The sequence below is a fragment of the Cottoperca gobio genome, chromosome 2 (genome assembly GCF_900634415.1).
Source record: "Cottoperca gobio chromosome 2, fCotGob3.1, whole genome shotgun sequence".
NCBI lineage: Eukaryota > Metazoa > Chordata > Actinopteri > Perciformes > Bovichtidae > Cottoperca > Cottoperca gobio.
The window spans coordinates 10,021,972-10,049,715 of NC_041356.1; the positions used below are offsets into that span (position 1 = coordinate 10,021,972).

The 27,744-nt window shown below is 41.6% G+C and overlaps 2 protein-coding genes and 1 non-coding gene across 5 annotated transcripts in view; 2 read left to right on the forward strand and 1 right to left on the reverse strand.

Annotated features, from left to right (window-relative positions):
* Positions 1–281: 281 nt before the first annotated feature.
* On the reverse strand, positions 282–17,632 carry LOC115018711 (N-chimaerin). Its single transcript, XM_029447898.1, has 15 exons — positions 17,487–17,632; positions 17,083–17,181; positions 15,470–15,508; positions 15,278–15,333; positions 13,075–13,106; positions 12,881–12,994; positions 11,210–11,336; positions 10,571–10,732; positions 6,472–6,549; positions 5,734–5,818; positions 4,559–4,732; positions 3,825–3,902; positions 3,559–3,696; positions 3,175–3,280; positions 282–3,029 (listed from the first exon to the last, which is right to left on the reverse strand). Exons 2-15 carry the CDS (start codon positions 17,099–17,101, stop codon positions 2,858–2,860), a joined length of 1,380 nt encoding a protein of 459 aa, XP_029303758.1. The 5' UTR covers positions 17,102–17,181; positions 17,487–17,632; the 3' UTR covers positions 282–2,857.
* Positions 17,633–17,854: 222 nt separating this feature from the next.
* On the forward strand, positions 17,855–17,928 carry trnai-aau (transfer RNA isoleucine (anticodon AAU)). The gene has a single exon. It is a non-coding gene; the product is annotated as a tRNA-Ile (tRNA).
* A 456-nt stretch (positions 17,929–18,384) lies between these two features.
* Positions 18,385–27,744, forward strand: part of LOC115018523 (FERM, ARHGEF and pleckstrin domain-containing protein 1-like) — a 40,865-nt gene continuing 31,505 nt past the window's right edge. For 2 of the 3 annotated variants that reach the window (XM_029447545.1, XM_029447553.1), the window contains exons 1-2: positions 18,386–18,700; positions 23,759–23,986. In XM_029447545.1, coding sequence (XP_029303405.1) covers positions 23,813–23,986 — 174 coding nt within the window. In that variant the 5' untranslated portion in view covers positions 18,386–18,700; positions 23,759–23,812. Of the gene's footprint in view, positions 18,701–23,758; positions 23,987–27,744 lie in introns of all 3 variants that reach the window. The other variant, XM_029447563.1, reaches the window with a different exon arrangement.

The following is a 27,744-nucleotide window of genomic DNA, read 5'->3' on the forward strand; positions in this document are numbered from 1 at the left end:
GTTATAATGTTACAGGTAAAAGTCCTGTATTCAAAATCTTACTTAAGTAAAAGTACCAGCATCAAAAAATACTTAAAAGCACTAACAGTAAAATTAATTACGCAGAATAGCCCATTTCAGAATAAACATTATACATATTGGATCATAATTAGTGTTGCATTAATGTGTACATTACTTAAATGAAGCATTTTAATTTTTACAAGTTTAATTTATAATACATCAAATCTGGAGTGACAGCTTGCTGGAGATTCACTTTGAACACAACTCAGACATGCACCAACTGAGAGCCATACTTAATAATTTAATTTCACCATGCATAAACCATATAGAAAATACTTTACAGCAATGACGGCATAAAAAAAAGGACATTGTATGATGCCAAAACACAAAATAAGTGTCACAGATCAATGAAGGCTCAGACGTTTTCATCGGGTTAGTACATCATAAAGTCAACAAAATAGTTCAAATAAAAAAAAACACATGAATAACCAAAAATCAAGATTTGTTAGAAAAATTATGTTACATCCATTTTGCACACAGCAATTGATTTTTTATAACCCTAACACCTTCTTTGCTCTGTGAAACGGGTCTAGGCGTGTGGTGGGTCGTCACTGCTGTGCAAATGAAGCACACCAGGAGTAGGTAATTGGTAACCCCGCGCCCCCCCCGACAGAAATGGGGGTAGAAATTAATGAAAAGGGGGTTTAGTGTGTTAGCTGAGGTGGGGGTTACATGCAGAAGGCATCCACTTTACACCTCCACCCTTTTCAAATGGCACTAGTTAAAAAATAAAGTCATGGTAATGACTACAACATCGTCCCACAATTAATACTGCTTCCATCACATCAGGTGAAAACATTACAGCAAACCTTTGCAACGTGTAACCAGCAGCTCATCTTCACATCTGAAATCAGTCATCTGTATGGCATTCGATTACAAGAACTTGTATTTAGGTAAAATCTCATTTTGTCTGCGTCTTTAAAAAGAAAGTGTTGAATTAAAATGATCCAAACAAGTCTTTACTTTTGTGTAAGCGATATCATTTTTCACAGTTGTATCATTAATTCCATTAATTTCAAACACGGATACAGAATAATTAACGTTTTTAGTTTTATTGAGCTTCTTTGCTTTAAGTTTTGGGATATTAAAATGTCAAATAATTGGGCACTCAAAGCTCATCTCGATACTGAAGTGTCTGAATTATCCCACGCAGGCCAATAAAGTAGACAGGCCTTACAATTATTATTTCAATTCTTTTAAATTGCATCTGGGAAAACGATCAACAATTTCAATTAGTATTCAGAGCACAAAATCTACTTGTTAACACTGCTTAATTACAATACTGCTTTATCCAAATTACAAACCAAAAGCAAAGCAAACACAACATAAAGCACCGTTTCACATATTTATGTTTCAAGTCCAGTATGATGCGTTCCTCTCTTCACCACCTGCCAATGAATTAGTGTTGTGTGGAGATGCCAATTTAAGCCCCGATGGAGAGTATTCGTTATAAAATGTTCCCAAAACTTCCCGTAATTTTTCACCTTCAGAGGCGACGCAAGCAGGCGGAGAAGTGAGAGAACACAGCAAACGCTAAACCATTTAATGTTCTGCTCCATCAGCTGTAATGTAATTACACAGAAACAAATCAAACAAAAGCTTGTAATATGACACACAAAAAAGGAACGTCTGCATTATTATTTTCTATGTTAGCAAATAAAAAACTACTTGGTGTAAAATGACTGTATAATTACATTACAGACAATGAAACAGAACAGAAGAGGGAGCTGTACAGTGAAGAGTTTTAAAGGAGGAATGAAAACACAAATAGATCCAAGTCACTTAAGTTCCACCAGAGGAATGAGTGAGCAGTACGTGGTTCCCTTCTTCCATTCATTCATCCAGCTGTCTACTGTTATGAAGACGATGCTTCTTCTTCTTCTTCTTCTTCTTCTTCTTCTTCTTCTTCTTCTTCTTCTTCTTCTTCTTCTTCTTCTTCTTCTTCTTCTTCTTCTTCTTCTTCTTCTTCTTCTTCTTCTTCTTCTTCTTCTTCTTCTTCTTCTTCTTCTTCTTCTTCTTCTTCTTCTTCTTCTTCTTCTTCTTCTTCTTCTTCTTCTTCTTCTTCTTCTTCTTCTTCTTCTTCTTCTTCTTCTTCTTCTTCTTGAGGAGGATTAAAGAGATATCTTGACACTATGGAAAACAAAGGGTTTGACCATCACAGTTTGAGGAACATTGGTGACGCTTGTTTATAATCTTGTGGCTCATTTGGTTTCTGTGGTGAATGCTAACAACCTAAGAGTTTCAAAGGTTCTTTCCCCTCAACTGTGAGACCTAAAATAAGTCTAGTGAAGAAAACAAAGACTGTCAAGGCATCCGTTTAAGAAAGATATTAAGATAAAGAAGGATTACAGAGTTTCCCCTACATAGACAAAGTAGTGTTTTTGCAAAGCTACTATTCATTTCTCCTTAGAATATATTTATCTATTCTCCCAGCTGATCAAGAGAAGATCATAATTGTTTTTTGCTATTGAGTAAGGTTGGGAAATTGTCCTTATTTGACACATTTGGGATCTTCTGTGGAAGCTTCAGGTCTACTGATTTAGTTTTACATTTTAAATGTAAGGAAACACTGCATCCTTCCATCTACTTCTTCTCCACTATGTTTTTTTTTTCTAAATCAATTCCTTCAGTGCAAATAATCACTTCCTTCATCGTTTCCTCCACTCCTCACAAAAACAGTCCTTGTTGTCCTCTCCGGGTATCTTGCATGTTTCTTCTTCATCTTCCTGTAAAAAGTCAGCTTTTTCTTCCATCTTTTCACAGGAGGACTTCCCAATCTGTCCGTCTTCCCCTCCTCTCAGAACAACACGTCTTCGTTGGTAATGAGCATTTCCACCACGAGTCTCTGGTATCGGATGTCGTTGAGCGCCGTCATGGCGTCCAGCCCGGGGGCCCTCATCAGTGTCGGGCCGAAGACGATACCCAGGTTCTCGCTGGTCATGAGGTTCTCCTTCTCATACTCAGTCACTCTGGAATGAGAAAGGATGGAGAGTATGTGAATATAAAGGGGAAGCTGGCAAAACTAGCAATATAGATCATGTGATTAAACCCCCTTCATTAAGCTGAATCTTAAACAACGTGTTGAAGTGAAAGACATGACTTGTGTGTTCACACCTCTTGAGGTGAGCCATGAGGTACCGCAGCGTCTCGCAGTGAGCTGGCGGCAGCAGCTTCAAGGACTCGTGGAGGGACTCCAGACGCTTTTCAGGGTCTGCAATCTCTGCAAGGAACAAACACAAATGAACACAGATTAGCTCTTGGCTTTGAAATTGTTTGATCATTTTAAAATGTGTTTATGCATATGGCATACATATTGGAAAAGGTACCTCAACCTCAGCTCCTTTAATAAGTGTGTGTAGACAAAATACAGATACTCGGACACTTAAGGACACAAATGTCCCAATTGAAACCCCATTTTACAAGAAAAATACCCCCTTGCATTTAGTATACAGAAAATAATTATTTATGTAATATGGCATACACAGCGTGAAGACCTACTTCCTGTTTCTATGAAGCGTGGGTAGGCATCGTATGTGATGAGGGGGATAGGCAGCTCTCTGAAGTAGAGTTTGAGGGCTCCAGCGATGATGTTGAGGTCCTCATAAGCGTTTGAGGAAATGTCTGCCTTCTCTCCATCTGTGGAGCAAATCAACGAATACATTGTCGAGAGAAAGAAACCCCGACATTATGGTAACAGCTGAAACATCTTCCTTCAGAATTGTATTGATATTTCACTGATCCTAAAAGGGAAACAGGAACCTCACCTCTGTCAAAGGCCAGCTTGACATCTTCTATCAGCTCACTGAAGCCTGATATCCTGTACAAACCCTCCGACTGGAGACCTGAGACACACATCAGAGTAGTGACGCCACCGTTCTTTTGATGAATATTGTAAACTTAAATGATTTAGATTAAACATCCCCAAATTCACTGGTTCCAGATTCTAATAATCAACGATGAAACACATTATTTGCAGCCGATTACTCAAACAGGCCGATTCTTCTGTGGATGTCAAATGTTGAGACACAACGATGTGTTCCTGACAATGGATTCTCCCCTATTGTGCCAATGGAACAGCTTAAATGCATTAAAGTGAAGGAGATACAGAAATAGCAGTATATAAACGACATAAACGAAGAGAGAAGGACGGGCGTGAAGATTGATTGGAGGCTACAACCGAGGCAGAGTGGGGGGATGAGGAGAAAATTGCTCTCCTGCTCCTGTCAAGTTTAATCAAGTCAGGTGTCTTTGTTCATTTCACCTCTTAGTTTCACTCCCGTCTTGAATCGTAGTCAATAAAATCCTGTCTTTGGCAGCTCCCCTGTGACTACTCAGATCTCATGAGGGGGGGGGGGGGGGGGGGGGGCACTCCCACTCTCACATGTGGGATGTATTCTGCTTGTGTACATCTTTATACCTTTAACACACACACGTACGCCTCGTGGGCGTTCTCTCTTTCCCTCTCTTAAGGTTGCGGCAAACAATACAATCCTCTCACCTCTCGCCTCGATTTCCTGTATGCACATGTCGACCACCATGGGCCTCTTGGTGTTGTGGGCTTTGACCAGCGTGGTCAGGTCGCAGCTGTACACCTTCTTGACGTGCCGCAAGTCCGGCTGGCAGTCGTTCGGCACGACTTTGGAGCACTGCTTATGAACGTTTAACCCGCAGTCTGACAGAGAAAGACAGAATAAGAGAAAAGTGAATATGACAAAAGCATGGAGTCTCACAGCCAGGGTTTCATATGTCACATACATAAGAAACCAATCCAGACAACTTGCAGGGTGGGGCTTTTCGTATCATTAGCATAACGCTACGTCGAAACAAAGGGTATCAGAGGAGACGTGTTCTGTTGTGGGCTGCAAAGTTGCATGAGGAGAAACGATGAGCTTTCATGCATTACAAAAGGATCTGATAATCCAAAGACATGGCTCCAGGTCATTTGTAAAAATCGTAACGTCCCCAGCTTCCAGAGAAAACTTAGGATCGCAGTAGCTACTTTCCAAAAAAAACAGATGCAGTTTCATCACAAAACTTATATTGAAGCCCAACATTGTTCCATCCACTTATCCTGGGGACACAGCGACAATCAACCGGTAAATTTCAGTTTCAGTCTAATTTGCATATTCACAGATACGCACAAACTTTAATATGGGATTGTTTTGCATCCCTGTATGTCCTCTTTTCACCTTAAAACGTCTCTCGAGCATCTTGTGTTGCTGTATTTACATAATAATGTGCGTGTGCTCCTCCATCCTGCGTTCAGCTTTTCACACCGCTTTGAAGACCCAAAAGCAATATCAGGATAATGTCATTCAGTCTGATGCTTAGAACATAATAACTAGAAAGTTGCATTTAAACGTAGGCGTTGCAGAGGCACAGTTCATCACGCAGAAGCACACAGTAATAATCACACAGACAGTGTGTTCTTTGGCACCAAATTGAATCTTTTAACATTTATAAATCAATGACACACAGCAGATGAGTCAACAGTACAAGTGACTAACTTTAAGCCTGCTGTCCCCGTTACGAGTCACGCTTTAAGAGAGAGAAGGTGCATCGTGTCAAACAGAGCGGAGGAGGCGAAAAGGAGCACAAATGAAATCTCTTTTTGGATTTCGAAAAGTGCATTATACACTGATGTGTGTGTGAGAAAGGATGCGTGTGTGTTACCTGCACACTTGACTCCCTGTGCGATGAGCCCCCACATGAAGTTGGCGCAGTACTCACACCAGTGGGGGCCTCTGAATGTATGGACCTGTTTAAAGAGACAGAAATATACAAATATTAAAGTGCAAACAGGTCAGACGAAATGATAAATAGAAAAATACATTAGTTAAATGTGCCAAACTTATATACTTGCACCGGTCTACACTGAGAAAATATGTATGTGCCATAGACTGGGTCAAGTAATACCTGAATACCAGCAATAATCTGTATTATAGACTAACAGGCACTGACAAAATAATGGAGATGCAACAGAAGCGCTGAAAGAGCATTAATAGAAAAACTACAGCGAGAACAGAGTTTTAATCTGCTTATTCTTTTTGCATAAATTGGCTCTATAAATGCTAATACGCTCCATCACATCACAGTGCTCAGTGTGTGTGAGTGTCCACATTTCCCTTGAGCTCAGCACACTGTGAATCTGACCTTTGTGCTCCTCACTAATGACTACTTGTAATATTGAAATCTGGGAATCTAAAAGCGCGAAACAAAATCGTAAAGCCTGAAATGTAAATGCAGCAACTGTGTGTTTCTCTTTGTGTGTATATGTGTATCCTAATGCGCTCTGTGCTCTCTGAGGTGAATTTGAATAAGACCCTGTAAGCTGAATCAGCGATTCTGGCATCATTCAACACACACGCACAGATTAACAGCACAGGGTGGAGGAGCAAAGGAGAAGCTCACCTTGAAGTTGTGAACCTTCTCGTACTTGGGCGCCAAGTCGCTCTCCCTCAGGGTGGCCCGCCGCACCAGCGATGTGAGCTGCGAAAGGGCAAAAGACCTGATTGGTTGCCAGAAGGTGGAAGCAGGGGAGGTGGGTTTTGTGGGGGCTGGTGCCCGGTTAATGCGGAGTCCTGAGCCCGCGCTGGGGTCCGAGGTGCTGCCGGAGACCGGCAGGGAGGGAATTGAACCAGCGCTGACATTCAAACCGAGCGCAGCAGTAAACAAAGAGCCCTTCTGACCGGTTTCCTTCTCGGCTCGCCTGCGTGATTGCTTTTTACCTCTTTTAACGACATACGACTCTCTGCTCGGCATTGTGAGATCTGTTTTGGTGTGAATTTAAATCACACTGCAAGTTTAAATCAAACAAAGAGACCAAAATCCCATAAATAAAAAAAACACACAGTAGGTCAGACTGTTAAATTAAAAAAAACACTCAAAATCATTAATAAAGGAGGAATAAGTACAACAACAAGACTCTCAAATCATTTCAAAAGGTCCATCCGACAACAACATCCCAAATCGAGGAGCCAACACAGGGCCAATCCTGCTGTTTTAGCACCACAAAGATCAGCCAATCACATTAGCTCTGCACACTGACGGGGCTGCCTGGTGCAATTTCAGTTGATAACAAAAAAAACAAACAAACAGAAGCCAGCCAATAAAAAAAACGAAAATAAAAAATTGTGAAAGAAAGTTCCCTTAAATGATTCAAAAGATTTTCTGGAAATGCTTTCCCAAAATCCTTCAAAGCCGACTGATGCTGCAGAATGTGAATTCCCGTCTCGTGTAGGTAAGCGCTTCAGCCCACATGGCTCTGTCTGTGTGTGTGTGTGTGTGTGTGTGTGTGTGTGTGTGTGTGTGTGTGTTAATCCTCTTTCCCTCCACACACTCACCAGGCAGAACTAGTGGAGGAGGGAGGAGATAGAGGCGGAGAGAGAAAGAAGAGGAGGGGGGAGGAGGCTGGGCTACGGTGCAGTAATGGATGAATTTAACAGGTCACATTGAGAGGAGGATAAGCCAATCAGAATGCAGAGATTGTTGTTGTTTGTCACCAATTTCTGCCCGCACAATTGTCCCGGGAGAGAAAGAGAAAGAATGAGCTGAGAAAAAAGCTATTATTTTATTCATTTGTTCACTTTCCCCCCTCCCTTCTTTTGTCATTTTAATGTTATTAAATTAACATCTTTATTTATTTTTCCCTTGCCGTTTCCTAATTTCTCAAATACTTTTCTAAACAACCGCAACTGCTCTCGATATTGAGTGTTTCTTGCTTGAAAAATCCACAATCCCATGTCCTTAGATGACCCTGATCATCCGTTATCTTACATAATATAGGTAACATTATATATATATATATATATATATATATATATATATATATATATATATATATATATATATATATATATATATATATATAGTTTAAGGCTACATTTCTTTAAAGATGTCTGGTTAAGTGGTGCCTCTGGTGGGTGCATTTTTGGACTTCTTTTACATTTTCTTGGCTGAGAAAACTGTCAACAAACAAGCTGTGGGACTGCATTAAATCCTGCTACTGTGAGAAGGATTTACAAGCTTCAAGCGATGTATTTGTATCTCTTGTTTTGATATTTTACATATCAAACAAGATACTACAAATCCTATTTTGTAGCAAAGTAGTGACGAACATGTTATAATAAAAAAATCGTAATTAAGTTATGTATATATTATGGATATTTAATGACTCATTGTGTGAGGATGGCGGGGTGGATAACAAAAGAGCATAGACAGAAAGAAGAAGAAAGCTGGCCCTTTAAGCTCCGAACATGCATCAGATTGATGGTATTCAACACTGGTTACTGCCGTCTCCTCTCACAATAATACTTCCTGTCAACACCCAGTGAACTCACTCTCAAAAACAAGGCCTTAAGAATTTAATTTTGAAAAGTCATCACCTGAGCCATGTCTTTATCGCCCCCCCCACAGGGACCATGAATACGGCATTTAACCCCCGATAAAAGCTGCATGAAAATCATATTTCTCATGTTTGTCTTCCCTACAGAGAGCCACCTCTGGTCTCAATGTCACAGCCGTACTGCTTTGTCTGCAAATCCACCCAATTATGAAAGCACGCACGTACACAGGACCACCCCCATTACACACACGCACACACACACACACACACACACACACACACACACACAGACAGTGATGTATGAGGTGCAGTGTAGGTGGTCATGCACTGCAGGTCACACAAGGCCTGAGGGGGTGTAGCAGATAAACGCATTGCATACACTACACCTACTTTGTTTTGCGCCTGTTGGGGTGCGTTTAGTTTTGTCCATCTGAACTGAAGTGTTTCACAGTTGTGTGTATGCGTGCGTGTGTGTGTGTGTGGGGTGGGGGGGGTATACTCGTACTTCCCGTTTTCATGCACCCACTTGCACAAACACAGCTGCAGAACTGAAATGTTGTCCTCCTGCGTCATACAGTAAACTTCACTTCTCCAAACTTATGTTTATGTCAACTCTAAAAAAAGCTCCAACTATTAGAAAAAAAGTCTTCCGCCTGTCCTCTGGGTTAAAAAACGAATCACAGAAAACAATTATCTCACAGCTGAATGGAAACTAATGAGTCAACAACAAACTCGATTCCTGAATAATTAGTAGGCGGCTTTTTGGGAGATAGCCGGTTTCTGCAGGCAAACTGCTGTTATGTAATTTTACTGCAGAGCCTTTGGCTGGAGGCCATCTCTCCTCTGCATCTCTGCATCCATCCATCCTCCTCCTCCTCCTCCTCCTCCTTCCTCCTCTCCTTCCTTCACCATGTTCCTCAACTCTCATCCTATCTTAGCATACAGACGGCAACTTTCCTTTATCCTTATTCTACATTTATCTATCGTTGTTTTATACTTTCTCCCATAGATGTGCTAACATTTACAGCTTTAACGTTTACAAAACCTTTATTTATCTAGGGATTGTTCCAAGTTGCATTGCCTACTGCCTTAAGCATACATCTTCCCCTTGCAAATCACTGATTCCCTCCTCTGCTGAACTGAAAGGGAAATTCAAAACATTTTGTATTTATGTTTTCTTGATTCAGGCGCAGCCATATAAATATGCAAGTGTGGTCTGCATCGCTCGCTCCTCTCTGGATCAATCAATTTGTCAATATATATACTCATTATGGCAGCAGCATTAGTCGGGGAAAAGATTGGCCGCTATCTTTTTAAAATAATCCATTAATGTTTAAAGTAATCTTTCCTGCTAAAATGGCCTCTAAATAGGGTCCTCTGTTTTTATACCTTTGGGGGTTTTCTCTTACAGAACAGGACGTTTAAAGACTTCATCTTGGACTGAAACTGGGATGGACATTTTTCACTATTTCCCGACATTTTAAAGGCCAAATGATTAATGATTAATCTAGAAAAATAATCGTCAGATTAATCTATAATGAAAATAATCATTAGCTGCAGCCCCACCACTTATATTAATCTCAGTTCTGCAATATGAAAGAGGAATTACTCACCATTTATAGCCAGCCCGCAGCCAAAGAGCCTTAATGAATGGTTCAATTAGTCTTAGGATGGTTACTTTTAGAGCCTAATTTCAGACTGTAGTTTCCTAAAGGAGATATTATTTGGTCTTTAGCCAATTCTCTGTGCCAGCACAGCTCAATTTCTTATTCAAACCAATCCCTCACAAACCCTGAAGCCTTCAGGTCCGTTTGCCAGACACGTATGTTAATTGGAGGATGCTTCTGGCCTGATTTCCTACACAGTTTCTATTTCCATATTGCAAAGAGTGAAGAGTTTTGAAGATATTGATCGGTATTCAGTGTGATTACTGCTTAATTTCACTCTTATGCAGCCTCCAAAAGCTCCACGATATCACTCTTAAGCTGAATAAACTTCCTCAGAATAACACAACGTGTCACATTTCAGGTCTGAAAAACAATACTATTGTGAAATCTTCAAAACCTTAAGGTCACAAAACATCTTGGATCTTACAGCAGCAACCTCTCGCAAAGTCCTGACATCTAGTGTCCGCGTCAACATTCATACACGTGTGTTTGCCCTCACCCTCTCCTCCGCATTACAGTCGTCTTTGGCTGGAGCAGGTCCATCTGGGGCCTCGGGGCTTTGTGGCAGGTGTTTTTTCAGAGTGGGCTCCTGGTTCAGGGTGGTGTAGCCCACGTGTTCATAGATTGGGTTTATGGTCATCTTAGCGATGTACTCCGCTGCCTGACAGAAGAGAAGAAGAATGTAAACATGCACAGCTTTGTCCCCCTTAGTACTTTCCTACTGTCTGATTAAACTGCTAAACACTTAATGGGTTCAAGAAAATGCTGATGTTCCTTCTTTCTTCAGGGATTATTTTCAAGAAATCCAGGGACTCAGCTGATCGAGTAAACAAGCGGTGATGAAAGGGTAATAATGTGCGAGTCAAGCTGGATTTCTGGCAAACATGGGCTGAAAGCTGAGAGCTTTAGATGCTTCCATTTAGTAAATCCCCGATAATCAGCACCGACATTCAGTGATTACAGCCCTGATAAAGGGGTATGACTGTGCAGCACTGTGCAGCACTGTGTACACACACACACACACACACACACACACACACACACACACACACACACACACACACACACACACACACACACACACACACACACACACACACACACACACACACACACACACACACACACACACACACACCTTTGTCTCAATGTAGAGTGTGATGAGGCCGTCTGTGACCAGGTCGTGGATGGACTCGAACCTCTTCTCTCCAACAAAGTGCTTCCCGTCATGGTAGAGACGGAAGTTTCTTGTCTGGTTGCCGAACCTGGATAGAAAGCAGGAAGAGGCTTTAGCTTCAAGATTGTCTAACAGCGGACTGGGTCCTGAAGGTTTATGTCTCAACTTTGGGATTTTGTTGTATAAGAGAGCGAGTAGACATCAAGGTCGGACCGTTAATGCCTAAAATCTTAGTTCCACTTACTTTTTTATATAATATTTGATCAAAATGACAAGGCTGGCTGGCTTTTTGCTTCAAAGAGTGTGAAAAAAAACTAAAAATAGGAAGCTTCAAAGCAAAAATACAACAAAAAGAAGACGAGAGAGGCTTCATCATAAACAACCAACTCAGATTTTCTCTTTTTAAACACTAAAATCCTTATTAAGATAATACAGAGTCAAAAAATGGCACAGACTCTGAACTGGGCCAACACATCATCTGCTCCTCAGTGGATCACAATGAAACCACCGCGAGACAAAACGGCACCGTTAGATCATTAACCCAAAATCAAACCTTTCTTTTTCTGCCGACCCAGAGTGGGACACTGGTTTATGAAGGGGTATTTATGGAAGGTAATTAGAAACCACAGGGATGGGAGATAAATGTGTGCAGGTGGAAGAATGGCATGGCTATGAATAGAGCAAACCTGACCCAAAACCAAATCAAATTATGCCGCGCACCCATTTAGAAGTGTGACACCTATGACAGGTCATAACTGACGACTGATACAAACTCGACAACACATCAAACCTCCACACAACAAACTTTCACACTTTGTCCTCTCCTCTTGAGGAAAGGTGTGTGGAGCCATGTGAGTTTAGAGATGAGCGTCTCTGAGCAGCTTACAGCACCAACGCCTGCCTTTAAACCCTCTCACCTCGCAGCACATGGGGTCTGAACACACACGATCAGACATGCTCAACGTTCACACAGCACCGCAGCGCCTCTTTCTTTGCCTTGTCACACAAATACAAGCACGCCTAGACAAAGGAGGTCAAGCAACAACTCCTACAAAGTCTCAGGGGAATCACAAGTGGAGAAGCAGAACGTACACTGTGAAGACAACATATCTGGAGTTAACTCTTTTGGCTTACTTTCTGAGGACTAGGAAAGTAAGATAATATTGCACTGTTTATTTCTCCATGAACCAGAGTTGTTCATTTAATTATATTTATCTGAACAGATACACATGTTAAGAGTCTTTAAAAAACAAAACAATTAGTCTGACCTGATTTAAACAATGGAAAATAATCGTTTATACGCTTTTAAATACTACACAGCTCTTTCATTTTTAATTCAGAAATATTGCACATACTTTTTACAGTGTTTTTCATAATATTATTGTATTTTTCTTCTGTTCTGTATTTATGTTTCTTGATTTTCTTTTGTGCAATGCTTGCTTTTACACCAAAGCAAATTCCCTGTATGTGAAAACCTACTTGGCAACAAAGCGGATTCTGATTGTGGAAGGTTCATCGGAATCCCTGCTCCAGAACTTAAGCTTACACATATCCATTGGCACCACTAAGCTCACATGTGTTCTTGATTGTCTGCATCTCCCTAAATGATCTAAACGCAGACACAAACGTTACCTTAGAGCCAGTGTGTACGTGCCCGGCTGCCTCTGACTCTCTCTGATGAGGTAGCTGCCTTCGGCCTGACTCAGCGACTGGTCGGCCTCTTCTCTTGAGATCATCCCGTGGTACCTGGACATGAAGAGCAGCAAAATATTAAGTCAAGACTTCTTATATCACAACAAGACATGATTGAGAGAAGGCCAACTTACTCTCTTCCATAGTATTTAGGTCGGTTGTCCACCTGCAGGGAAGAGGAACATATGTGGTCAGTAAAACACTAAAGAGGTACAGGTCGTCAGATCACACAGGGCGGATGAATGACACTTGAAGAAACAGACAGAATACAGTGAAATGCCTCCACAACTGTACACACGGCGTGCTCTTCCTGAGTGTGTGGGTGCACAGAATATTGCATGAGTCAGACAAAAAGCTGAACATTGTGTTGTTCTCAACAAAACTGCTGTGGAGCCATTAAATCACCACAGATCCAACAAACGGTGCTGAATCTTGATTTGGATGCTGTGTGTGTGTGTGTGTGTGTGTGTGAGCGTGTGTGTGAGAAAGACACAGGAAGCCAGGAAAGTAAGGGACATACACACTGAAATATAGAGGTACAGGTACACATTTATCCTTGTACTTATGTCAACAATCTACTATTTTGACCAGAGTAGATTTAAAATGTGGTGTACGTAGACTGAATATTATTAGTAAAGTTCAATATAGTGAACAACAGCGTCAACTAAAAGCAATTTTCAAGCACTTTCAAGGTACCTAAAATAACAGATGTACAGACTCTCAAAGCCTCGGTCATCACTTCCAAATTGTTACTAGAATTGTGAAAAATAAATCAAGCATTCAAAGGCAAGCATAACCCTAAACTTAAAAACATAACGGCTCACATTAAGTAAGAAATAAAAACACATTTCAGATGGTATATAAGTCGTAGTTAGCGTTCTCTCATCAGCCATGCATGTGCACCTCTGGACTTCTCCCAAAACTGCTCTGAGGTCCGTCAGTAAGCCATGCATGGAGTTCACAGACTGATGCTTAATACACATCCTCGACTGCACATATAGTGCTGAGCTGAGCTGGAGGGAATTAGCGAAAGGCAATGTGACTCTTAACAGTGTATTTAAATTAAATGATGAGATAAAATTCAATAATACCCTCTGCTAATTATTCCTTACATGTGTTTGCATTGTTTTACTAAAAGGTCTTCACTGTCCGGGGAGAGGAACAGTCTCCACTCATTGAAGTCACCCTGACATAATGAGAAAGTACCAGCCTCAGATAAGTGCTTATTGGTGCATCATTAAAATCACATATGGCTGAACTCCCAGCAGACAACATGGAGCTGCCGGTAGCAGGGGGGCTCTGTTACTCCGTCTGTCTGCATGTCTGCTGATTTTAAGTGGGTCAGCACCAACTACCTGACCGGACCAGGGAATCAAAGCCAACAGCTGTTCATTTAACACACACACACACACACACACACACACACACACACACACACACACACACACACACACACACACACACACACACACACACACACACACACACACACACACACACACACTTTAATCCCCCTTGGATTTCTTGAATGTCCTCCCACACACATCTGGTGCCGTGACACCCCCCCCCCCCCCCCCCCCCTGCTGCAGAGGTGCCAGCAGTACATGGCATTTAGGGGGTGCCCTCGGCTAGGACAGAGCCTCTACTCAAACTACTACTCTAATTGTACCTATACCACAAACAGGCTTGTGTTTCAACATTGGTGGGGGTCACATATTAAGCAGGGGGGGTTGTACCCCTGGAAAATTATAGAGTAATGTATTTATTTATGGAAAAAATATTGATTTTAAGTAAGGCATTCTGTATTACTTTCAAATATTTAGCATCCAGTAGATCACATTTCCCTGCTGAGCCAACACACACGTCGGCATGATTAAAAATAAAAGTACATAAACACTGATGCACTATGTTGGCTTTCCTTTAAAAAACAATTAAGGAGTCTTTACTAACACGAAAAATCAATCTTGCATTTTCTGTCTTAACAAATGCCTTCCCTGAAGACAATGGCGAGCTACAATCAGCTCTGCTACAAGCCGAGCTGAGGAGACGAAACACACATGCACGGCCAAACACGAAGCCTCAAGCTTCCTTAAGGCTGAATCCATAACATTATGGTTTCAGTTGGTATTTATATGTGATGCTGGAGAATATTTAACATGCCTACGTGAAGATATAAACTAATGGGATATGAAAATCTTTATAGACCCTTTATTCTGAAAATAAGATTTTTGCACAGTATATCATATATCAGCACCACTATGTACACAATATGTAAAAGTGAGACGTCACAGACCAATCAAACATTGGCTGGCTGACAATTAGGGAGTGTGTTCTCACCTCGCAGGTGCAGGTGAGTCTGCGTGGGTGAGGTGCCTCCTGCTGGAGCTGGTACACTGTGGCAAAAGAAACAGACAGCAAATCATCAACACCATAAAGAAGCACTCGAGAAAAATAATGAGTATAAAACCCATAAAATGACAGTTTGAAAAGATTAAAATCAGGATAATAACACACAAGATGTTCACTTACAGTAAGACTTCCACACCGGTGGCCTGTATTCATCATGATCTGAGGAAAGAAAAAGTGCAACAAGGTCTTAGACTCCTAAACTTAATTTCCTTTGCTACAGCGCCCCCAAGTGGACACACATGATATCAATGAATGCCGGCTATATCTGCCTTTTCTGTCTCAATTTCGATATGAACCATCAACCAGATAAGATCAGGACTCTCTCATTTAATTTAATCATTCTTATTTCAAACTAATGAAATACTAAAAGTATCTATTTGCAAAAACAGACATTTTACATTCAATCATAAATGCTTCCTGCTAAAGGAAATGTTGCTGTTTTATTAATGCCATTGTCACATAAACAATCTAAATAAGCAGTTAAATGTCTAAAAGATTCTCAACGACGGCATGACATACGAAGTGAAGGCTTTTAGCTCATTTATTTTCTTCAGTGTGTGTGCACCTCGGGGTATTACACTGATGGATGTTATTTCAGGCAACATAAACCTCACCGAGCATAAACAGTGACTAAGTGACCTTTTAAATAAATCTACTTTGTGCAGCATAAAAAGCTGTGAAAGATTAATCTGCAATGCTTTGCAGAAAGGAAGGCTTGTAAATGAGTTCTCGCTGTGAAGTTTATCTTTCTTACTCTCAGACAAGCTTTTGAGTAAGTGTGACTTTATGCAACATTAGACACTGAGAAGAAAAGGATTATTTTCAGCCCCGAGCACTCAATTGGAGTTTGGCTGAACTCTGCGGTAGCTACTGAACATTTTCACTGAAATTCCTTCAGTGTGATTACTGAGAAATCCTTTGAGGTTCAAATTCTGTACAGTTATTCAGTGACTCGTTGCGGCTCATAGTGTGAAGCATCAATACTCATTTATACATGTTAAATGCAATACAAATGAAGTGTTTCTTGCCTATCTGGAAAACAGATAGGCATCTGCTCTTTGGCCAGCATCTTGCAAATTCGGACATATGCTCCGTCTTCCATCTTCTACGCATGGGTAAAACTAACAGCCTGTTTCCTGTGTCGGTGTACTGTGTTCACTCTGCACGCCTTATCTATTCAACACTCGTCTTCCCCGTATCCTGTCTTCAAAATAACTCAAAGTCCTCCAGAGGCAAGTGTCTCACCCTCTTTCTCAAGGCAACATACCCTCCCAGTTAGTCACACACAGACAAAACATATCGACTGCAGACAGCTCACAGTGTCGGCAACAGGGGTGGAAATAAATCAAGGAACGATTGTAGTGTCTCTACTTCTACCATTTTTTTTATTACTGTGCAGATTAAAGTTTAACATGAAAGCTTACCAAAAAGCCTAAAATATAAAAGCAATACTACAATAACAAAACAAATAAATATATTAATGATGGTAGAAGTATTTAGATCATTTGCAAAACACATACAACAATATAAAATACTCAATTAAGAGTAAAGTCCTGCATTCATAAGTACATTTTCAGCAAACTGTACTTTAAGTTAAAAGTGAAAGTACTATGTGTAGACGAAGGAGTCCTGTTATATCTTGTGTTATTAATTATCTTATCACACACAAAACACATCATTTGTACACTCGGATAAAGACACAAGGCTAATATCTGAGACGTGATGCTACTTACCAAAGACATTTAGGGCCATCTTGATTTTGTGATGTGATGATAATTATGATTAACAATTAACCAGCAGAACAGCAAAAACAGACCTACTCAGTTTAAATCCTGAAAGAGAAAAGACAAAGAAAAAAAGAATAAAGGTGAAAGTGTTAATCTACTGGGTAAAGTGAAAAGAGCCGAGTATGATCGAGTTTAAAATGATAAGAGAGCTAACGTTAGCCGGTACGTCAGTTGGGAGGCTGAACCGAGGATAAAACGGAACTAACGGATGTTTTTTCCCCGTTAAACTGCAAATAAAACCTTTCCTTTGTAATACAATGAAAGTGCACCGACAACGGTTGACAGCAACATGTAAGTATACATTGGTGTATTACTAGTCTAACGGTAAGCTAATAAAACGGTTTACTCACAAATCCATTCTGCATTGTGGTCGCCATCTTGCTGGGTCACGTGAGCAGTCGCGCCCTCTCTGTGGAGTAACTATGGTAACGGACCTTGCTGATGGTACTTCGTGGCAAGAAAGACGTCGTCACTCCCGATGTAAAGTTTGTTTTGTTCATACAATAGTTAACTAACATAACATAGCTTGTGTTGCATTATGTCCTAGCTATTGTTAAAGGCATGGGTAGGTTTTTAAAGGAGAACTAACCACAGCTCCAGGCCAGTTATCTCTCTGGTCAGCCATCTGCTCTTTGAATTAGCAATGTTTAACGTACGAAAGATAGTTAAACAACGTTAGTTGCGTATAAAATATAACGTCTTTAACATGGGAAAACGTGGCCGGTTAGCTCAGTTGGTTAGAGCGTGGTGCTAATAACGCCAAGGTCGCGGGTTCGACCCCCGTACTGGCCATCTACTTTTTTCCACAAGACAACAGAAGCGCTTTACGGCCTATTGAAAAATACACTTCAGTAGTAGACTATATGCACAATCTAGGCCATTTTCTAAAATACACTCTTCTTTATAACATGTGTGGTGTCAGTTAATCTCTAGAATATTTGTTTGTGTAAAAACAATGAAATGAGATGGTAAACCTTTTTTTCTAGTCCACAGAAATCTTAAGAAAGAGCAGCATTTCCAGTCTTAACCTTTCCAACACATGTTTTACTGACTGTGGATAAAAATCCCCCTATAAACTCTCTGTTTCTTTATTGCTAACACAATATTTATTTATATTTTATACCAGTTTAATTAACCACAAGGACGGACACACACCTTGTATGATATTTTCTGAGAGGCTCTATTTATTTGAGCATTTAACATAAAGAAAGCTGCAGTACAAACCCAAACCCCTTACCTCTACACTGCTATTTCCACCAAACTACCGTGAGGTGGCGCTGTTCAGCTGCCCTGGTTGCACTTTCTCCCTGCCTGCCTCACACTGTAGTGCCGAGGCGCTCGTGCTGGAGGCGGTGTGTAGCTCTTTATTGTTCCAGTAGAAAGCTCAATACACGGATTCCCACATTTGGTTCAATGGCTACCACGCAGAAACCACGTCCCACCTGAGAGGGAGCGGTTCGGCTGCGAAGAGAGGACTTATTGATCAAAACTTCCTGCACCGTGTGGGATTTACCGAAATAACAACTCTTACTGACGGACAATCTGTGGATCCTGAAGAAAGGGGGTAAGGAAATCATGCTATCCGGATTATGAAGCGAGGTTACACGTAGCCTCTCTGGTATTCCTTGTATAGAAAACACTCGTGTTTAGCCACATTTGTTGCAATATACGTTTCCAGTTTAATGACTTTGGCTTCTTAAGGCAACAGTGCGTGATGTTTGATGAGATATCTTAAGTATAAGCTCGCTTCGATTGCAGCCAGCCTGTTCATTTTCCTAATCGGCTGAGCTCCAGCAGAGCTTCTTTTACTGTAAGCTTAATGATAGACAAGGATCTCCAATAAGTGCTTCAAACATTTACACGCATTGCAACATTTTTTTCACAAAGTTAATGTTTTTGGATCCTTAACTGGCATGTACTTTGGGTGAGGTTTTTATATTGTGGATTTCCCCAGTTTCTCTCCTCAATTATACCGTGTTGCCTTTTCTTTCCATTCACCAAACCTTACAATAGACTTAGCTTGTCATTGTCATCACATGCACATTAATATCACACACTCACACACTAACCCTCTCTCTTGGGTGTGATCAGGTTGCCTTAGCCTACTGACATCTTTACTCTGGACTAAAGGATTACTCTGCTAACCTACATCCTGGGGCTTGCACTCTGTGCCAACTATACTCTTGATGTTTGGGGGTGTGTTTGTTTTATTTCTCTTCACAAAGCTGCTGCATGTTGTGCAGTATATCACCCCTTCAAGCAACCAACCCTGCTGAATGTATATGGTACCTATGGGGGTGACAAACCCCTTTCAATTATTGATCTCTGGGCATGTGGTCTTTTTGCACACCCCCCTTTCATAGTGAGGTCAGAGCACAGGGTCATTGGGGAGGCTTCTCTCAGTATCTGCTTTGTCTTAATGGTTGGTGGAGCCATGGGTGTTCTGGTCAAAGCACGGTGTGTCCAATCACTATGGGTGTAAATCACCAAATTTCATCATGATACGATAGCATATTGATTCTTTGGACAATGATATGATATTTGCTGATATCACAAAGTCTGACACGATAAGATTTTAATTCAATTCAGCAGCCTGCGATCTATATGACAAGATATAATATGCCTATTTTACACAAGCGGTTACATTTCAGCTGATAAAAGGCAATCTAAAATAGGCTTTGACTATTTTATTACCGGGCTCTACCGGACATTTAAATGTAAAAACTGTATTCTTTTGAACAAATATAATAAAAAATAGAGCTGTTGTTCACATTTCTCATGTTTAAACACTGTTTGATTAATTTAGGAAGGAGGTGGACAGGAATGGTGACACAGTCATGCCATTGGAATTTCAAAATAAAGGTGTATCTTAAAGACGATGATTTGTATTAATGTTTTCACTTTTGCTCAGTTTTTTTTCTAATCCACAGAAATCGTAAAAATATTAGTGTGTTTCTTTCTCACACACACACACACACACACACACACACAATGTCACAATAGAAACTCTCCTGAGAGCAGTAGAGTGTCACCTTGGTATAACGTTGTATCAAGCGCAGCCTATTGATCTGTTAAGAGCTGTGTTGTGTTGTGGCCTTGATTTCACCCTCACCTGTGCTTGTCAGGTTGTAGTTGTCATCTTGTCAGTTACAGTCAGTCGCTGTTTATTGAACGTGATCCTCCTGTTGTAAAAATGCCAACAAGTAACACAATCAGGTAATGGATGTATTCCCTTTGTGGTCCTATTGTATGGAGCTCCACACTCGTATCTGCGTTTTCAGCTTTTATATATTATTGTTGTTGTTTTAGTATGGAGTTTGATTCTTGACCTTGGGGACAAGAAGCTGTATATTACAGCTTCTTAAATGTGAATTTTAGTCGTTTAAACTAGTTTACAAGCGGTAAACTGAATATCTTTGGGGTTTAGACTGTTGCTCAGACATTTAAAAACATCTCTTAGCTTCGTTAGCTTAGCAGTGTAGAAGTAAAACCCACTATGTCACATATGTACATCCCTGTTTTACTTTCTGTCTCGGATGCTCTTTTACCATTTCTGCATTCTTGGCATGTTTTGTCATGTATCCCTTCACAAAGCCAATTCTTATCTCCTGTTTTTTTTATCCATCCATTTTCGCTTCATTTATTTAAAAAGTAGTTGAAAGAATTCAAACCAGATTCGCCTGTAAAACATAAAGCCTTCTCTGTGGATGCACTTGTGCGTGTGCTCTCGCTCACATCCGATTCCCAGAGCCTGGCTTCCCTCTCTCGAACTCTTGGGAAACTTTCAGCTAACACCAGTTCAAAGGCTGGTTGAGAGGCCTCGGTCCCTTCGAGTTTTAAAGCCCCGCTGCTGGAAGCTCCCACAGTGGCTTCCTTTGTGCCTGTGTGACCAGCTCGCTCTGTATTCCTCTCAACTAACTCCATGTATAATCAATCCCCAGCCGAGCCCCTACTGAGGAGATGATGAAACTTCTGCTTTGAAATTTCTACTCTTTAGTTTTGAAAATGACGCTAAATTTAAAACTAGGTTTGTTATTCTCAATGTCTCGAATCAATCCAGTCAACAGTTATGATTTTGTTCATGAGGGGAAACTCATCTAAAGAACTGTGGAAGAAGCTGTGCTGTGGCCATTGCCGGCCCAGCGATGAGCTTTTTGGACACTGTACTCCTCTCACTGTTCTAGTTTCTGTGTCGTAACAAGCCTGTAATTAACCCTGCTGAGTCCTACATGCTGCGTGTTGATGAGTTTGTGCTGAGAGACTGAAGACGTGCAGGCAACAAACCAATCCTGCTGTCTGCAGAATATGATCTACTGATGTTTGTCGGGGTAATTGGCACCTGCTTGTGAGTGAATGATTAGGTGGCGCTTTTAAAGCTGACACTTTGTTTAGCTTTGAAGGGTGTCGCATGGAGAGACAAGTAGATAACTGAGTGAGTGTAGGGCTTTAAAAACTTCTTCATTTGGTCAAGCACTACTATCAGATACGCTCAGGCCGATACTGAACAACAAGTATAGCCTTCATTTCAGTGCAGTGGGGAAGTAGCTCACAAGAACAAAAGGAATTTTCCCACAGGTGTAATGAGTAACTTGAATGTCCCTTTTATTGTCGGGTCACTTCCTTGGCCGGGCTCCAGTTTCCAGTTTCAGCTTTTGTCACTGAGGTGAAGAGAGGTACTGCTTTGTGTGTGTGTGTGTGTGTGTGTGTGTGTGCAGGTGGAGGGATTAGTCAAAGATTGGCTCTTGAAAGATTCAGTTCTCGTGTTGGAAATAAAAAGGCTTAGATTAGGTGGGGAAAGAACAAAGGGGCAGTTTCTTTTCAAATAAAGATTATTACATGTCACTTGTGTATAACAAAACGGTGTACTTTTGTGTTAAGTGATTCAGGAAGCAGAAGTCCACTTTCACTGTGAGGTCAAAGGTCAGCTACAGAGCAGCTCCCCTGAAGCTCGGAGGCATTCACTGGCTGTGTGCCATATCCGGGGCCTCTTCTTTAGGCCTACGACTATCTGAAGGCTGTAGGGCTGCATCAAACTATTATCATTTCAATTAATCTGCTGGTTATTTTATCAATGAATGAAGAAAATAATGGTCTATAAATGTCCGTCGCTATTTCCTAATGCCCAAAAGGACGTCTTTTTTGTACTGACCACCAGCCCAACATCCAAAATGATTATCATAATCGTTGCAGATTATTGTATTTTATTTAATTCAGCTCAAATCTGTAGGATGAATTTGCGCCCTCCCCCCCCCCCCCCCCTCCAAAGCAGATGGTGCGCAGAGACTTCACCATAGTGAGTCATTGTCCGTCCCCTCACAGAGAAAAGTGACCCGCACACTGTGGATTTTTAGAATAGTCTACAAAAGACCACAAATTATACAGCAGATTTATTCTCCAGATTTGGGCAAAAAGAAAGCTGTGTTTCTATTTGGAGGAGCATTTGGAATTGGACAGCCCCATCAACTCCATGACATACTGTATTTGGTCTTAACATAGTGTTTTCTTAAAGGGGGACACATGCTGCTCGGGGGGAGACTGGAGGATTTTAACCTGTGGCTACAAAGAAAGATCGAACGATCTGTTAATCACCGTGATGTCCAATAGGTCCCTAATGACGTATTGATTAAATGATGATGACCAGTCTCTGAACTGAGGACAAAACAGCAATTGGAGAGATTTAATTTCCATTGTCCTGTATGTACACCACCCAAGCACTCGCATAGAAACCACTGTGTTTGCATGTCGGGGCAGTTCATCCCTGCATTGCCCCCTGACTGTCTTCTAACACATTCCTCAGCCATGATGTCACCAGCCGTCTGAGAGCATATTTATTGTCTGAGGTTGAGGTTTATCAAGTGTGGGATGGAGGTGGGGGCGCTGAAAAGTTTGTGTCTGTGAGAAGAGAGAGAGAAGGGGGGGGGGGGGAAGTGCCTTTTGTGTGTTCTCAGACCGTATCTCATCTGCCCTACTTGTGAAGCCTTGATTCATGTCTGAACTGGTCTTAAACAGCGCTCCGTGTTTAGTTTGTAGGACATCCCACCTGCATGTGCTGCAGCTGGAATAAGCGTGTGTCTATCAAGGTGTGACACATGTCTGTCTGCTTCTTTGTACATTGGCCAAACTCTTAGTTTAGCTGTCATATGGGGCTGTTCTAGCCTGTGGTTTATACGCTCGTGTCATCATCCTGAAATCACCACTGAAAACTCACTGACTAAATGTCTTGTGGTTTTTACATTGTGCAAGTCCCAATTTAATCTAGACCGTAGATACGTGGCAAGATCTTTTGCACATTTCTTGACATAATTAAGCACAAAGTTTCCCTCCGACACAATGTTTTCAACAGAATCTCTTAAATATGAGACACTTGTTGTATTTTTCCACATTTAACTTTTTTTTCAGCAACTTTTGCAGTCTACGATTCCTATATAAAGATGCAGGAATACGTTTTACAATGAAAATGTGTACATACATGTACCAGCACACAGGATGTGATGCTATTTCGGATGAGGGCCTCTGTATAAGCTTGGAGGAAATGCCTGATCCTTCTGGCTTGAAGCGCATACAAAGACACAAACTGCACCCCGAATCTTCAGTTAAACTATTCTTTTCCTTTCTCCTCCAGACGTGAACAGAGGTGCCTGCAGCTCGAGAGCCCCTCCCTGTAGCATCTGTCACCATGGTGGAACCAGCCGACAAGCCGTCTGCAGCCGCACAGAGGCTGGGCGCCCCTGAGAGTTTTGGGGTGTCCACCCTGGAGCCGGGCCTGCGTCCTCCTGCGCAGCCTCCAGGGCGACTAGTCTCCATAAGGGTGCAGATGCTCGATGACACACAGGAAGTCTTCCAGATATCGGTAAGTAATGTTTTTGAATGATTACAGACATTTAGGGATTTTATTATGTTTATCAACCTCCTTTGAATCCATCACGAGTTGTGGTTTCAAGAGGATGGCTAAATATGCTCCATTTACCTTTTAGTCTTATCTTCACTTCCCGGAGGTACACAGGAAGTAGGATATAGAACCAGCTTCCTGTCTGAGCACACCACACCTACAGGCCTCTGATCCTGCCTCATAGACAGAAAGCGCTGCAGCCTTTGCTCCCTATCTGTCTTTTTCTCCAACTGTATCCCAGCCTCTGCTTTTTCTAAGTGCTGATTTAATGCTGACAGGTCTCCCACTCAGTCTGCTGATGCTAACTCTGTATGCTCTTATGGCATGTTTATAATGTAGTCCTTGTGTTACGATCCTCCCATCATTATGTTCTTGTCCACATGCTCTCATTTGCTTAGTCACAAACACGCATAACTGTAGTCTTTGTAGACACTGGCATAAAGTATTCACCCTGATCTGGCATCTAAAGTATTTGCATGTGTTTTGAATGTGTGTGCTTGCATTTAAGTGAGTCCGAGGCTTGTGTTTGTCTATGGCAGCTCCCCGGCTTCCTAATGCTGTTTAGAGAAAGGCGTCCTCTGAGAGGCTGCACACAGGCGGCAGCTTTAATGACATCGGTGCTGCGGTGCTTTGGTATGTCATCTCTGGGTGGGAGTAGTCCTGAATGTCTGAATTAATGTCTGCCGCGAGCTGACAAGAGAGTTTAGTTTTGTGCCCTCCTCTGTGATTTGCATGCCTTTTTAGAAAACCCAGCATGTATTATCAGCTTAGAATTTGGGGAGTTTTTTCGTGACGATGATTAAGAAGGATTGCAGCGAGTCACTACCTCAGCTGGCTTGTTGAACATCCAGAGCTGCCAGTTCCAGGAGCTCTAATTGGCTCTTGTGGAAAATGCCAAGAATGTATGTGGTTGTTAGTGTTTCAGTGCCTCGGGATGTGTCTGTGGACAGTTTGACAGAAGGCTGGGATTTGGTGCCTGTGTGAGGGATGTTATCTGCATGTGTGTGTTTTCTTTCCAGCATTTTTCAAAATCCTAAATTGATGTCTTCTCAAATTGAAGTACGAGCTTGTGGTTGTCCACCGAGCAGCAGCAGCAGCAGCAGCAGCAGCAGCAGCAGCAGCAGCAGTTATGACAGCTTATGACAGGGATCTCTTCCCCCTATGCTATCCCCAGTCTTCCACACACACGCAAAGGAAAGGTCCTATCTCTGTGGAACATCTTCAGACGTCACAGCTCAGACCACAGGCAGGCAGAGCGCATCAGTTGACAACAGCAGCATGACCACAAACTGTTAATATTGCACTCGCACACTATTGCTCCAGGCTGAGATCCTTTGTCTGCTGTTACAAGAGAGAAATGGGAACCAGCAGAGGACTGGACTGGTAATAATAATGAAGGAGCGAGTGGAGAAGAAAAGCTTTGAATGACTTATAATGTTTTCAGTGCTTATCACGGGCTCGGTGAAATAAGCGAGGCATTGTCTTTTGAGCTTGACTGGAGTAATCTGTCTTTTTCCTGTTACAATGCCTGCTGGTGTGTTTGTGCAGTAGGTGTAGCCTGACGTGTGAATCAAGAGATAAGCCTGCAGCTCACACCGACGCTGGCACTCGATTGGGCATTTTGTCACTACGGTTAAAGTGGAAGGCCAGCTCATTAACTGCGTTATCATAAAACCCAGCCGGGGGGCTGCAGACTAGAAGCAATACATTATATAGATCCAAAACATCTCTTTATCATTAACAGTCGCATTTCTTTACATTTTAGGAACACCGGTGCTGTTCTAATGCTGACTGGAGCTTCCTGTGGTCACATTTGAACCTTGTTTTATTCCATGTTTGAGAAGATTTCAACAACAAAGAGATGATGTAGCTGACCTTTTGATTTTAAACCCTTTCTTTTGCAAGTTATACATCATAGTTCCATCATACAGTAAGTAAGCTTTGATGGGACATTGTTGTGTTATTCAGCAGGGCAGATAGTGATCCAATACGCATCATTCAAACACTGCATGCATCTTCTACCAGGTTACATTTCTTGGATGTTTTGACACCGAGGGCTCAGACTTTCATCCTCTACCTTCTGTGTCGTTATGACATTTCTGGTGTTTATAGAATCAGCTGTTTCCTCAGGCTTTGAGTCGGGAATGTGCACAGGACTCTATTAGCCAGAGTCCCATGAGAGGTAACGTGGAATCCATTAGATCAAAAGGAGACCGTGCAAAGTTTTATCCGGACTCCTCTGTTATTACAGAGCCTGAATACCATATCAATTTAATCCAACCTTTCCCTCTCATGGAGAAATAGGCTATTCCACGTTTTGCATAAAGGACATAGTAAAGCATTGGTTTATTGATAGCTAATGTTTTTTATTATTTATTGTCTTTTTCTTTCTCTCTGAGCTGGCGCTGAGAAAATGTACATTGTTTGAGTATACATTATATTAATAAAACATTGTGACAAGAGCTTGCCACACTCTGCATTAGTGGCAAACACACACACATGCACGCACGCACACACACACACACGCACTTGAAGGCTTCATTATTAATGTGGAATGGTAGCGGCGTGTTTGTGGACTGTGTGAGTGCAGAATATCGTTTCTTACTCCCACCTGGTGAATAATTGAAGGATGTACGGTGTGTGCCTGGTGAATAATGGAGGTTGTGTGTTACTCATTTGCTTTCACTTGTTTTGATGTCATGCAGTAACAGTGAAGCTATTCACAGAGCCTTTTTGTGGATTCCTCTACTTCAAGTTTAAACATTCGCTTTAACATATACACCTTTGACTCCTTCTTGATATTTGATTTCATGAGTTAATCCGTTTTAAGCTGCAAGTGTTTACTTGTATGTCAGAGAGGAATGTTGCGGCGTGATTTTCCCTCACAAGTGAAGCTTCCTGCCGCAGATTCTCTCAGTTTATCATGAGGTCGCAGCGTCCAGAGATTGAGGGGAACCTTCATTATGGTGAACATTTGAGTTAATACACACCTACACCGTCCTGCTGCAACACTAGAGCGCCAAACTTGTGTTAATCCACAGCAGAAAGTCGTCCCGAACAACCTCTTTCTTGTGTAACACGTTTTGAACTGTGGCCAGCTGTGATGGAACATTGTGTATTCCTGCTCCTTCAGGAATGAATGGGTTTGGGGATGAGTGCCACATGCATGGTAGAGAAGTTGGAAAGTACTGAGAGACGGAATAACACATTGTTTACAAAAAATATAGAATATCACTAGATTAATTCTTCAACTGGATCCGAACCAGAACACGATAAACTTGAGCCTTTCAGAGAGACTGAAGCCAGGAAGGGAGAGCAAAACAATGTGACCGTGAGTTTAAAATGACATGTTTTGATCCTGTCAATTCTGAAAGCATCACTTTAAACCTGATCTGCACACATCTCATTCTATACAGGACCTCCATGATGGTACCCGCTGCTGTACTTTGTCAGACATCTGCAACATTTCCATATTATGATGACAAAAATGATTTCCTGCTGATCCTCTGGATGGTAGTTTAGCTCGGTTCAGTCTGTCCCCCAGGCCCCTGCCCGACGCATAAACAGAGCTGGAGCCACATGTGCCTGACGGAGCGCTCCCTCTCGCATTTAGTCTCAAAGCTGATGTAACACTGAGGTATGGGCTTCTTTTATCTGCCAATCAGTGGTTTGTGATTAGTTAATATTATTATTGTTGATAGCTGACATGACCTTAATCC

Bases quoted from the DNA above. Each gene is read 5' to 3' on its own strand.
- LOC115018711 (XM_029447898.1), bottom strand. The intron at 15,334-15,469 runs GTAAGTGAACAT...CTTTTGCCACAG, and splicing joins ACCGGTGTGGAAGTCTTACT to TGTACCAGCTCCAGCAGGAG. The intron at 3,030-3,174 runs GTGTGAACACAC...TTCTCATTCCAG, and splicing joins CTCATGGCTCACCTCAAGAG to AGTGACTGAGTATGAGAAGG.